Genomic DNA, 13,405 nt, shown 5'->3' with positions numbered 1-13,405 from the left:
AACCTGGGCTGCTGAGCATTTTTAAACATACCAAAGCTTGATTGGATGCTAACTGCTTAATTGTAGCATGGAGCAAAGTCTCTCAATTCCGTTATTAAAGTGTTCCTTTCATTTGTTACTGTCTTTATGTGAAATTATTGAGTAAAATTAGGCAAATACTGTGTTTAATTCCAAAAAGTCAGTTAAAAATAAATACATAAATAAATACATTACAGAATATTAAAATGGTGGGTGTATGGGGCTAAAATGACTTGGTTTAAGACGTATAAACCCCAGACAATACTGTGCAGTCTGGGTGTTTGTAGTTACTGGTAGTAATGTTGGCTCTCCCATTAGCCTGGAGGTGGCTGCTGTCCCGGGGCTGAGCTCCTCGGTGCTCGGTGTCACTTTGCACCGCGGCGGACAGCAGGTTCGTCTCTTTGTCTTTATCTCCTCCTGAGGTTTTGTGCCCGGTTTCACCGACGACTCAGCGGTTTATAGACACACACAGCCATGATGATCATCAACACCAGCAGCACTGCGAGGACACTCCCCAGTGTGACTGTGAGGACAAAAACACAGGCTGTAGCTCCGATCACAGCTCAGAAACAGGCTGTCTAAGATGATGGATTAACTGCTATTTTAAGATGTAATGCTTCTGTTTCATTTCCAGGAAGTTGTCACTCAAGGATACGACTTAGAAGTCTATAAACGCCTCACAGTTGACTAAACGCCAGCATCTACCTGCTCTGAGCTTTACATCAAGTCTTACCTAAATTCTGCTTCTGTAGGACCACATAAGGTCTCTCGCTCAGCCTGGAGTCCTCTGTTTGCCCGCTTACTAACACACTAATACACATTATTAAAGCTCCTGGGATGAGATTTGACATCATAGCGGTGCAGCATCGATGTAATATTAAGGCCAGACCCAGAGATGGCGCCTAACATGCTCCAGAGATGGAGGAGGAGGATGATGGTGATGCTGAGTGGGGCTGAGGCGTGTCTTCTTCCGCTGTAGGATCTAGGTCCTAAGGCCGTTGGGTTTCTTGCATTGGCGCTTAGAGCAGTTTGTTGATTAATCATTTAAAGGACCAGTGTGCTTTGGCAGAGTTAATAGCAGACACAAATCATAACATTCATTAGTAGGATTATGTTTTGAACATAGTGTAATGACCTGAAAATACGATTTATTGCATTTTCAGTACAGTGTGGAACAAGCCGCAACTTCTGTGGCTGAGAAATAATGCTAGTTGCTGAAGTGCCAAAAACTGCAGTTCCTCAAGTGGCCACTTGAAGCTGGATCTGAAAGTGAGTCAGTCCCCATACAGGGCCATTTTAAAATGCTGAGGTTTACAGCAGATTTAAACAGGTTTATGGCCTGGTACAAAAACTGTTTTGCTCTATAGTTTTGGTCCCTATGGAAGCCTTTAGTGGACATGCATCCATACATTTTATTTTTCCGTTTTCCTGTGATAACGAGTTATTTGTGGTTGTTTTCTCGAGATCTCCACTTATTTTTCTCGTTATCTCAGGAAAACAAAGCTGGTTTTCCCATTATAATGGATTAATTTGGCCTATTATCTTGAGATAACAAAGCTTGTTTTCTCGTGATAACGGGATAATTTTCCGGTGATCTAGAAAGCAAAGCAACAGACTGGTTACTGTGATATTACCGACCGTTTTTTTTGCTTTTACAACTCTGGGGATACAAGTTATGATCATCTGATGTTATGGTGGTGCCCGCTTAGGGCTTCCGTAGATCCCAACAACAGTATGGAATTCAATTTTATTTCAAGTAACCCTTTTTCAATTTTTATTAAGGCTTACAGTTCTTCATACTATGGGGCGTGGTCACTTCGAGTGACAGCAAGAAGCTGCTAGCTGTACGCAATGTGTAACTTCTGCTAATTCCAGTAACTTGTTGATCCTTGTTGTGTTTGTTGATGCTTTTCCCCACCAAGAAGACAGCTTCCCGTACGGATTAGAAGTAAACCGGTGCTTGACGTTCAATCAGCTTTTTAGCTAGCTAGCCTTGAGTTTTGACTGGATGTCTGTATAACTTTGACAACTTAACGTTTACCAACCCCTGTCCTCTCCTCCTTTAATTACTTTTTCTCAATTTGGCCACTTCTGTCGACAAAAGACTAAGGTGACAAAGGCTAAAAAGAGCCAAACTTGAGGATTCAGAATAATCATTTGCATACCAAATGGGGGCTACATCCTCTTTTATGCACTCTATGATAAGAATTAGCTCTTTTTTTCAATATTGGAAGTCTCAATCTTACGCACAGCTCCTTTAAGTCTTTCCACAAACACGTTGTTTGTTGTTTGAGGATTATTCTGCGACTGTTGAAGTGAATTGCAAAGGCCTTTCTTCAGCCCAGACTGCTATATTATCTCTTCTCTTACTGGTAACCATCAAACAAGTGTGAGGCCTCCATCACATTCCCCGTTTCTGAAATGTCAAAGAGCAATGAAGAAACGATATAAAGGTCAAGCTCCTTGGGGTTATATTCTTATATAATTACTCTGCATGACTGATGTATATGGCCTTTACCTTCATCCACTATAGAACTTAAGAGCGCACACCATTACACTTATTGCTCTTAATTATTTGCAAGAGAAGCTTAATGAGTGGTTAGAAATGTCAATCATGTCGGCCTGAAATTAAAAGGGCGGACTTCCTGGATTAAATCATCAAAACAAGAAAACATTTCATTACAGCATGAACTCAAAGATCCTGTTTTAACAGCAACCAAGGGCATTCAGACTGAAATAAGCAGATATTTTAAATTGTATTATCGTAATGAGACATTATGTACAGTAATTTAAATGATAATGCTTATACTAAATGCTAAACTGGTTGTAATCATGACTCTGTGAGTGTCAGCTTTATTATCTCATCCTGTTGATTCATCAGCAGATTTGTCGTCATGCATCAGGTATAACGGAGGATTACATAATCACATTACATCATGTCACACAAGTAACTGTGTGTCCATGTACAACTCAAGAGTAACTGGACAGTTACTTTTTATTTTAACACATAACACAAACAAACACTTGATGCAGATCCTAAGAAACAGGACTAAGACAAACCTACAGAGCGGGGAGCGGGACATTACACATTTGAGAAATTAAGATGTCAGTGCTCCCTGCTGGACAAAGTCTGTGATTAAAACACTGTTTTCTTCTTTTCAATCTTTTAACCTTAATTTGGCTTTTCTATTGACATTTTAACTGATTTCTATCTGCAATAAGCTAATATTGACTCATTTCTCGATTTAGCTCTACTTTATACTAGAGTGTGATACAAATCAAGTTCTTCTACGTGGGGTAATCAGTGAGCAGGACTGATGTATAGCTATATTATTCTGGTATTTGCTGTATCAGCCATTACTTATGTAGGGACTTTAACCAGCGGCGGTTGAAGGGACGGCTACAGCGTTGAAAAGTTCCACTTTGCGCACTTCGTGTCGTTGTAGCCCAGCTGTCTACTATACGGGAGAAAGACTGGTTTACCTCATATAGCACAACATCAAAGTGTAAGCAGGTAATTATACTTTTTTATCATATTTGTCATTTCGTTTATATTTGATACTACCTTTAGTAGTTGTATGGATAATTAGTATATTTGTTAAAGATACCCGCTAATTTGACCTTTTTTCCTCTTTGGTATAGACATGTCATGCTGCAAGAAGCAGAAGAAGCCGTTGTTACAAATTGTTGCTTAGTGACTTTAAATTTCTATCACTACGGCAACCCGTTGGAATGTTTCACAGGCGCTGTAGCCGTCCCTCAGCCGTCGCTGCTTGTCATGTTTCTTCCCTGTTGATTAGTTATGTATTTAAACTTTAGCGTTCAGTTTTGATTTCCTGTTTTACTTTGTAACTTTCATCTCCCTTGTTGTTGTACTTCCTGTCTTTGTGTTTGATTGTGTGCCCCGCCCTAATTGTTTTCACCTGTTCCTTGATTAGTCACACCTGTGCTGATTACCCTCTCCTTCCTAGTGTATGGGTCTGTTTCTGTTTGTTTTTCTTCAGCCGTGTTCCCTTGCTCTTTGCGTGGATGTTTCTCACGGCTCTACCACAGTTTCACTGTGTTTTCTGAACCTTGTACCTTCTTTGGATGTTTATTTTTTGCCTGCTCCCCTCGGACTCTCCAACAGTCAGCTTTTTGTTCTGCCTTTTGCTTTTTTCCTTTTTGTGTTTCGATAGATACTTTGAGTCTCCCATTGGGTCCTCTCCCTTTGTGATAGTAACCCAACATGATAGTCATAACCTGATTTTAAAAAAAAATCTATTTTTACAACATTACAAGAAATTGCGCAGATATATGTTTAAGGGGGAGGTACCACAGTATGAAAGCCTAAAACAACAAATAGATAGCCTGTCTGCAAATTGAGGCCTGAATGTGTATAAGAGGGTACAGAAAAAGACTATAATAAACATGTCATCAATCTCAGAGGAGTGTGTCGGCCTAATAAGCAGTCACTTCAGACAGATAATACTGATGTTCTTCTGACAGTTATGGGTAAAAGTGTCTCCAATCACCAAACTGATTTAAAACCCCAAATCCCCATTTCCCCCCGTCTGTATTCTTTGTACTTGCTGGTAGCGTCTGTATTATGCGAGTATGAATGAATTCACAGCGGCAGATTCAGTCATAACACATTCAGTATCTTTGCGGTCCTTAATGTTCTGTTTGTCAAGAGGTTCATGTCAGGTGGAGAAGAAACCGCCTGTTTAGCAGCGTCTCTTTTATGTGTCTCCTGCGCTCGCCTGTTCTCTACTTCAATAGCAGTCAGTGACACAAAAGGCCTTTGATCTGCACGTCCATCAACCAGCAGCTCAATGGGGGAACCGTGTGCTCCCAGCATCGTTCTGCTCCTGTGTGGATTCATACCTGTCGTCCTCGAGGTGATCGGGCCGGGCTCACCCACGAATAAAAAATCTGCAGGATGAGTAAAGATCTGAGGGGTGCTGCTAGTGGGAATCATGTTGGTGTGTGTGCGTGTGTGTGTTCCCTTGTATGTTGATGGATTCTGGATATTGCAAATTAGCTTGTTAATTAGAATATCTAATAGAGGTGAGCAGCAACAGCCAACAGCCATTACAAAGACCTGAAGATCAACATATAGAGAACAAATAATGTGGTATCCTACATACTTACAATGCCAGGGGAAAGTAGTTCCTTTTTTAATACACAAGGTGGAATATAAATGCCTAAAATACTGTGTTATGTTTCTGTTTCTTTGTTCATAATCACATCTAATCTCCAGGAACGAAAAGAAACACAAAGCTGAAATGTGTCTGTATACTATAAATAATTTATACACATGTGACTAGTACATAAACCAGGTTGAAGAGGATTGAAAATCACACAACAATCATCACCTTGCTCACCACATTTTTCTCTGAATACAAAGTTTAAAGCGCTTTAAGGTAAGTGAAACACAAGTGAGGTTGTGTCTGCAAAAAGATATGAACAGTCTTAAATGAGAGAGTGAGAACATCGGAGAGGCACGATATCAATACTAGCTTCAGACAGACAGTGTAATATTCAGGCAGATTAAGGCAAAACAGGCAAATCTGGAGTTAAATGAAGCCGTCAGGTGAAGACAAAACGTTTAAAGAACCGGTACACTTGTAAGTATTGATCTGTATCTGCAGACAGGCTCTACTTTTTATTACGCCAATACCAAAATTAAACTTTAAATTCTTAGATTGTAAAATGCATTGATGTGCTCTTTGTTTGAGGGCCTCACTTATCTCCATTACAAACACTTGTAGGGAAAAGAGAACATACTTCAGCAGATATATCCAGCAGCTGGCATAAAATCCTATACGAGCGCAGTATTACATCGCTACTGTGTAAATATTAAATACAGCATTGGCAAGATTAAAGGAGGGACTGTAATTTAAGGTCAGCTGATTGAGCTTAGGTCCTACTTTATCTCACTTATCGCGGGCCGAGTGGCAATGTTTTAACTTTAGACTACATCATTTCTGTTTCAAGCAAAGGAGCTGATAACACTTTAAACATTAGCTGACTGCACAGAAAGTCGTTCAATAATTGGAAAAACAGCCCAGTGAAAATAAGTTGTTTTATGTACATGATAATGCATGCAAATTACTTGTGCTGTGACGATTATAGTGGGTTTAAAACTATGTTAATCTCACTGCTGCTTAGAGTTGCTATCCTGGTGTTTCCATGCAGAGCTGATTTGACAAACTACAGAAAATAAAGAACTTAAAGTGCTAATCTCGAAGATGTCAGTTTCGTTCTCTTTGGTGGCACCTATGGTGATAAACGGTAATTGCGGGAGAACACTTCCCAGATATCAGGTTGTAACTCTTGATTTTCCTCGCTGACAGGCGCTTTCCTTTTTAGACTGTCTGCCTTCATCTAATCGTCCAATTTGTTTCTTTTTCTTTGGATTTTCACTCATTTTTGAAGTTGTATCTGTAGTCATCGATCTTTTCTTTGTTTGTTCAGCCATAGTAGATTTTGTTTACTCGCAACACTTGCAGAGACCGGAAAAGTAGTCGCTTAGCAGTCGCCTACCCTCTCTGGCAGACCAACCACTGCTGGGTGATGGAAAACACGTCACTAACTGGGCGCCGCTTGTGATTTTTTCTGTGAATGTCTCCGCAGACACCCAGTCTGTAATACTGCAAATGCAAAGGCTTTCATCAGTGAACCATAGGCTCAGTCACCATTGTGTTACCTCAATCGGCGATAGATAGCGACTGAAAATCTTCGAGATTATAACTTTAACAGGAAAAAATGCCCCATGCAATAGAAAGGATGTGCTAAATGTTACATAAAGAAATACATGTTTTTTTTCCTTGGCATGTTCAGTGAGATAAGAAACAGCTGGTTAACAGAAAAAAAGCAGAACAGTATTGAGATATGACTCCGCAGGTCGATCTGAACACACAGAGCACACAGTAAGGTGTGAGTATTGCTATCTCAGCTCCTTTAGCAGCATTTACCGTCTTACAGAGTGTACATGTGCAGTAAGAGCTGACATGTTCAACATCGTAAGCAGGTAACAGTCATGATGTCAGACGACGCTCAGGTTCGGTCACAAATCACTTAAAAATGTGGTTTGAAGAGAAAACTACAAGCAGGGGATGAGCCGAGTGTGTTTGAAGGTGTGTTTTCTTTCTATGGCACGGTGACCATGTTGAGGTTGTCGGCTTGGATGTCTGGTATGGTCCGCTCCGGTCTGAGACACACCGCCAACCTCTGCGGAAATCAAACAGAAGAAGAAGAGTTTAATTTGAAGGAAAAGGTGTTAAAAAAAAAAAATGTTTAGTTTATTTATCCACTGACCTGTTTGAGAGACCCAGGAGTCCACACCAGCTTGTACACCATGTAGATGGGGATCCACATGAAGGATGACAAGCCCACGAAGTATCCCACTGTGATGCTCCAGTCGGGGTACTTGTAGTCAAACAGCGTGAGGGGCGGGGGTTTCAGCAGGGAGCTCACTATAATATACTGAGAAGACATAACAGATCCATATTTATCATTTCCATATATATGTAAATGCAACTTTTGTTCCATCACAAATATTGGGGGAGGGTAATATATCAGTCAGACCACCGTAGATTGTTAAAGAGAGATATATAAAGGAAGCCATGATGGTGTAATAATGCCAAATGTCAACAGGAAGACAACCAGAGAGATGGATGCAAATAAGAGACAAGAATATGAAACTGTCGGGGTGGAGAAGAGGGGTTTAAAGGTGCCTGATCTTAAATACCCGTCATGATCTCACTCAAATGACAATCTTAGATCTTCATAGAGGATCGTGTGTTTTTAGTATAATCATAGTCAATCTTTCCCTCCTGTTGTAAATGTAGTCTGTATGTTTTGATATCGTACCGCTAGAAATGCAGGGCTGATAAAGACCCAGCAAACCCTCCAGAATAATCCTGGAGCTTTCCCCAGCATGGCCTGGACGTCATTACTGAACCGTTTGATACCTGAAAGCAACGGAATAAAAATGAGATACGGTCACAACATGGAAGACACTGAGTATTAGTCAACTGATTGTTTTTATTTACCGTAGAACCAGGAAACTGCAATGGCCTCAAGGAAACCCACAGCTATGATGGAGCTTCCTACTCCGAATTCCTCCAGCAGCTTCACCACATAGGCCCCGCCCTGTAACATTTACACTGATTAATAACATCATCATCCTTTCCCTCCATGTGAGCAAATGACTGCAAATATCAGTCGGTTAATTAAAAACAACACACTCAGAAGTACCTCAAACGTACAGAAAGTGTGACTAACGTGGGGTTGAATGTTTTGTAATTCAAACTGGGGAGAACTTACGTTTGTAAGGGTGCTTAGAGAGCCCAAAAAGCAGACAACTACCAAGCCCAGAACAAAAAGTTCCCGTCTGTGAGAGAAGTGATCGGGGTATTCGTCCAACACGGCAGTGATGATCGCCTCCAGCCCACCAAACTGAAACACACAGGAAGTTTAAAATATGCGGTTTAATATTGTAGCGTTAATTTGCATTGGTCATTCAGTTGATTTGGATTCATGACATTCACATCACCACACATGTGCATGCTTGAAATGACTGAAGAAAAAATGGGAATAAAATGAACATATTGTTTAGTTCAAACAGACGTTGTAGTGTTTATGTATTAATGTTTAAAGTAATCTGTAAGTTTTAAATCTAATGAGTAAAGTAGCAAAATGAGGGTATAATTAAGATCCCCTTCACTGGGTTACATAAAGTGACTGTGTGGCCTTCATGCCCTCAAAGCGACCAGAGTTCCCAGTCCGTACCGTGCTGTCCAGTCCCAGCGTGATCATCATCGTGAAGAAGATGATTGCAAAAAAAGTCGAGCCCCACATGTTTGCAATGGCTTCTGGGTAGGTGATGAAGAGCAGACTTGGTCCTGCAATCATGGAAATATTGAGTAACAATAGATCAGCCTGAGCATTTGATTTCTTCATGATGTTAAAAGTAAAACTCATTTGCCGACCTTTATCCCGGGCCACATCTTCCACCTCCACCTGCCTCTTCTCTGCCATGTAGCCCAGCACGGTGAAGATGACGAACCCGGACACGAAGCTGGTCAGACAGTTCACCAAACTGGTGACAATGGCATCACTGTGGAGGAAGACATGAAACCCTGTTTATCTGTTTGGAATGACCTGACCTCTGTGACCTCTGCTGAATGGCTTCCTTTAGATTTTCCTTTTAGCTTTGTGTTGGAGACACGAGGATACTCCAAGCTAGCAACCACAGACATATTACCACAACACTTACGAGGAATAATATGCTGAAGGATGAATGTTGTGTGCTCATTCTCAGTCTATTAGAAACTGTCAGTCTAATTACCAGGTGTCAGTCGTGACAGAAAGACCTTTATGTCCAGGAAGGCTCCACAGACATAGTAATAAACAACAATGTTATCCTATCCTTAGTCCCTATACAGTGCATCTTCTTTTTATGTTACTGTGCAAAAAGGCCTTAACATAGATCCTGAAATTCAGCAGGCGGTGTGAGATCTTGTCGAACAGCGCGCAAAGGCTGTAGAAAGGTTTTGGCCTTTTATTTTGAAGCTCTAAGTTTACTTATGAAGCTGTTTCCAAGCCACAGACGTGGATTCACATGACTCAACGTGTCTCAGTTCTCACCGGTAGCAGTTATTTGTGAAAGGGTTGTAGCTGGAGAGAGCCAGGAGCACCCCGAAGCCGGGCCCCAGGGAGAAGAAGATCTGAGCTGCTGCATCCACCCACACCTGGAAAACACAGAAAGAGAGACAGAAAGAGATGTTACATCATCTGAGACTTGAAACTGTTTAAATTCTGGGATGATTTGGGTTGCTACGGGCAAATTAAAACATAAAAATACAGTTTTTATTTAACAGAATAGAAATCAATTTCTGACAGGGCTTTCTTTTCTGCGATTTTCTGTTAAACTATCTTTACATTTTTATGTTCTTATTTGTTTTCTCAGCCCTCAGTGTTCCTTTAAAGCGAGCAGAGAGGTACTGTGTGAGTCGTGTAGTAATCTAGCTGCTGCGCAGCTGTACGCAGGGAGATCTGAAGAGGAGCTTGCATTCGGCAGTAAAAAGAGGAGGGCAGCGTTGGATATCGGTGAGCGAGATAGAAAGGGAGGCCTTTGTTAATGGGCAGAAAATCTAAACCAATTATGCATCTTATTATCCTGCTCTGTGGCTTATTTATGCATCTCATTTCATCTCATCCATATTCCCCTCCAACCAAAGCACTCACACATGTTGAGCAAACAACCGCAGTGAGCCGCAGAGGAGGACGAGGAGGTTTTTATGGATCTAAAAAATATATATAGGCAGATTCTCAAGAGGCTAAAGGATTGAAATGAAGGGAGGGATATATTTAACTGGTGCCTCGCATGCTTGGAAGATCAGTCAATTAAATAGCAGACAAGAGAAACATATGTCCATCTCACATATTCTTTGGTTTTGCCCAGGTTGTAAGTCCATTTGGGAAAATATAACCTATGAAAAAGAGCATGTCATCTTATTTTTGTTTTGCTATAACCTTAAATTTGTACCACAGGGATAACGAATGATAGATAAAGAAGAATAGAAAGGTGGCCTATTTGAGACACGGCTAAAAAGCACCTTTTGTTATGGAGAAGATAAAAGGTCAAATTCAACAAACTAAGATATAAGATTATCATGGGACCAAATAGAAGAGGCATGACCGTGTTTGTCTTGCTAGAGATGACTGAATTGTGTCTTAAAACTCACACTGGTCTCCAGTAGCTTCCCCCACTGAGGTTTCAGGTAAAACACTACACCTCTCCAGGCTCCCGGCAGGGTGGCTCCTCGAATCAGCAGGATGAAAAGCACTATGTAGGGCAGGGTGGCCGTCACCCACACTACCTGGTGAGAACCGAATAGATTGGGGTTGTGTGTGTTTAAGGAACACATTCATCTCCTGTATTTCTATTGTAGTGAAGTAAGTGCAGTGTGTTACCTTCCCTGAGGTCTTCACGCCCTTCCACAAGCTGAAGTATACGATGGTGAAAATGAGGAACAGGCAGAGCATCAACTGCCAGCGAACACCTCCGACGTTTCTCAGCCCCGACGCCTTGTGGATCTCCAGAACGTTCCTCCTGTAACAATCAAACAAACATGAGCACAGTTTCAGCACACCGTCCCCCTGCTGAATCTATTTGTGTCGAGTCTTACTGTAAAGCTATTTATATATGTGGTTTCTGTTACTCACACTTACATGCACTTACGTGTAAAATTCCTCTGCCGGAGACCTGGAGGCGTTGGTCCAGGTGATGTTGTCCTTGCCAAAGTAGTTGGTGCAGTCGGGGGTGTTCCACACGTTGTCACAGTTTGTCCAGGGCAAGATGCTGGAGAAAGAGGAGTAGAAGTAGAAGAGGGCCCAGGCGATGATGGTGTTGTAGTAGAAGGACACATACAGAGCGATGATACAAATGGCATATCCTATACCTGAGAGGAGAAAGAGAAAAAAATGTTGAATAAAAATGTTATATAAGCACACCAATTTTACCGTCCTGGGTTGATTTTCAGTCACAGCTTTCATGTGAACATCTGTTCTCGAGGCCTTACCTTTGAAAATGGGACAGATGTGTTTCCATATGGAAATGGCTCCGGTGCGGTGGAACTGTCCCAGTGCCAGCTCCATGTAAAAGAGCGGCACACCACCAAAGATGGCCATCAAAATGTAGGGGATAAGGAAAGCACCTGCAAACAGATGAATGAGGATACATGTCATGTGTGATGACAGTTAGTGCTGCCTTGTGTTCAATGACGAAGTGAGGACATGAATGAAAAATGTGGTAATAAGACTCATTTCTCCATAATTATTAAAATACCATACAAATTGTGGTTTGCATCATCTTTGAACATCTTCATCTTTGAACTGAGTTCAGTTCAAAATGAAAATAAAAAAATATCTAAATCTGTATAAGAACATCCTTTTAATGTTATGTTAAAAAACTGTTTAAAATCTTCTCATTTGTTTTTAATTATTTTTTCTTTCCTTTGAATGTTGGATTTCATGTCTTAAATGCAGCACTTTGAATCTTCTTGATGTTAAAAGGTGTTAACTAATAAACGATTGGCTGCTTTAACGTGACTGAACCTTGTTTCTTTGTGTAAAAGTACTGAGAAAACTAAGCAAAACGTCGTCCCAATAAAATCTATCACGAGTTATAACGACCCAATAAAATTTAGAACGACTTAAACATTATGCAGGAAAGTGCAAAGAAAAAAAAATTGATTCACAAAAGAAAACATTAACGCTTGTTCTGAATTTGTCAAGTTCTTGTACTGTTAAAAATGATTGATAAAAAGTGGCGAAACTAAATTTGATACGAGTAAAGTGTAGAACTTTTGATTTTATTGACGCAGGCTAAATATGTGTACTTCAGCACCATGGACAGTTTCTGCTGCGTCGCTTCAGCCTGTTTTTCTGTCTCATTTTAATCGATTTGAAGACTCTTAAAAAGTGTTCCACAAGTGGCTCCACTCATAACTTGTAAATCTAAACTGAACGAGCTGCTTCAAAATGTCAAAACCACTCACCGCCACCGTTCTGATAACACACGTATGGAAATCTCCAAACATTTCCCAGGTCCACAGCAAAGCCAATGACAGACAGCAGAAAATCCATCTTCTTGCTCCACTTGTCCCTGGAGTTGGTCTGAGTGAGGACCGGCACCGGGACATTGTTGGCGGTGTAGCCGGGGTTCGGGGAGCCGTGGTGGGTCAGACTGCCGGCCATGACCGCTGAGTCCTGGAGGGGCATCGGACTGTGAAAAGTCAGCCAGAGGAGCAGCTCCACACGGAGGAGGATGTTTCCCCTGTGATGATGACAGACAGGCCGGGTGGAGGAGTGGGTGGAGCTGTGGCGGACACTGGGGGAGAGGCTACCTGTTAGTAGAGAGAGATAACACAGCAGCCTTGTAAACACTTTCAACTATAAAGCTGATTTTAAAGTCTCATGTCTGTTAGCTGTTAGGGGTTTATATTTCAAATGTAACAGCAGCAGGATGTCCAACTAAGTAAATGCTGGTGTTGATGATTATCAGGAGTCAGGACTTCATCCTCCAGTGACGTCAGGAAGAGCTCACCATCAACACTAATGAACCTGAAATCAACTTTAGTCACAGCGTGTAACCCAGTTACTGACCTTGACCTTCAAATATTTAACAAGAAGCCTTGCATATATAATTTTAATGAGGTTCCAAGCAAAGTCAATACTGATATAGTAAACGTTATCAAGATGTATGGCTGCTGTTCATCGTCCTTCAATAACAATGATGTGACCTGTAGAGCTCATTATTTGTACAATCCCAGTTTATTATCCAGATTGTACTTTTTAGAAATTCAGTTTATTTTTAAAAGGCGATCCACTTTAA

At 41.1% G+C, this 13,405-nt stretch overlaps 1 protein-coding gene across 1 annotated transcript; it reads right to left on the bottom strand.

Moving 5' to 3' along the window:
• Window positions 1-7,152: 7,152 nt before the first annotated feature.
• On the bottom strand, window positions 7,153-12,792 carry slc6a4b (solute carrier family 6 member 4b). Its single transcript, XM_069682976.1, has 13 exons — window positions 12,570-12,792; window positions 11,592-11,726; window positions 11,252-11,471; window positions 10,984-11,122; window positions 10,755-10,889; window positions 9,655-9,758; window positions 8,997-9,124; window positions 8,797-8,909; window positions 8,332-8,463; window positions 8,058-8,157; window positions 7,876-7,976; window positions 7,321-7,488; window positions 7,153-7,233 (listed from the first exon to the last, which is right to left on the bottom strand). The coding sequence occupies exons 1-13, from the start codon at window positions 12,790-12,792 to the stop codon at window positions 7,153-7,155; spliced, it is 1,779 nt and encodes a 592-aa protein (XP_069539077.1).
• Window positions 12,793-13,405: the final 613 nt, after the last annotated feature.

The sequence above is a fragment of the Semicossyphus pulcher genome, unplaced genomic scaffold (genome assembly GCF_022749685.1).
Source record: "Semicossyphus pulcher isolate SPU_LCO1_2020_fin unplaced genomic scaffold, fSemPul1.0.p SCAF_6, whole genome shotgun sequence".
NCBI classification, from domain to species: Eukaryota; Metazoa; Chordata; class Actinopteri; order Labriformes; family Labridae; genus Semicossyphus; species Semicossyphus pulcher.
This window is presented reverse-complemented; position numbering and strand designations above follow the sequence as displayed.

Coding starts and splice junctions, on each gene's coding strand:
- slc6a4b (XM_069682976.1), bottom strand. CDS start 12,792: ATGCCCCTCCAGGACTCAGCGGTCATGGCCGGCAGTCTGACCCACCAC. Junction 8,158..8,331: donor CTCTAAGCACCCTTACAAAC/GTAAGTTCTCCC, acceptor TAAATGTTACAG/GGCGGGGCCTATGTGGTGAA. Junction 7,234..7,320: donor CTCCTGGGTCTCTCAAACAG/GTCAGTGGATAA, acceptor TGATTTCCGCAG/AGGTTGGCGGTGTGTCTCAG.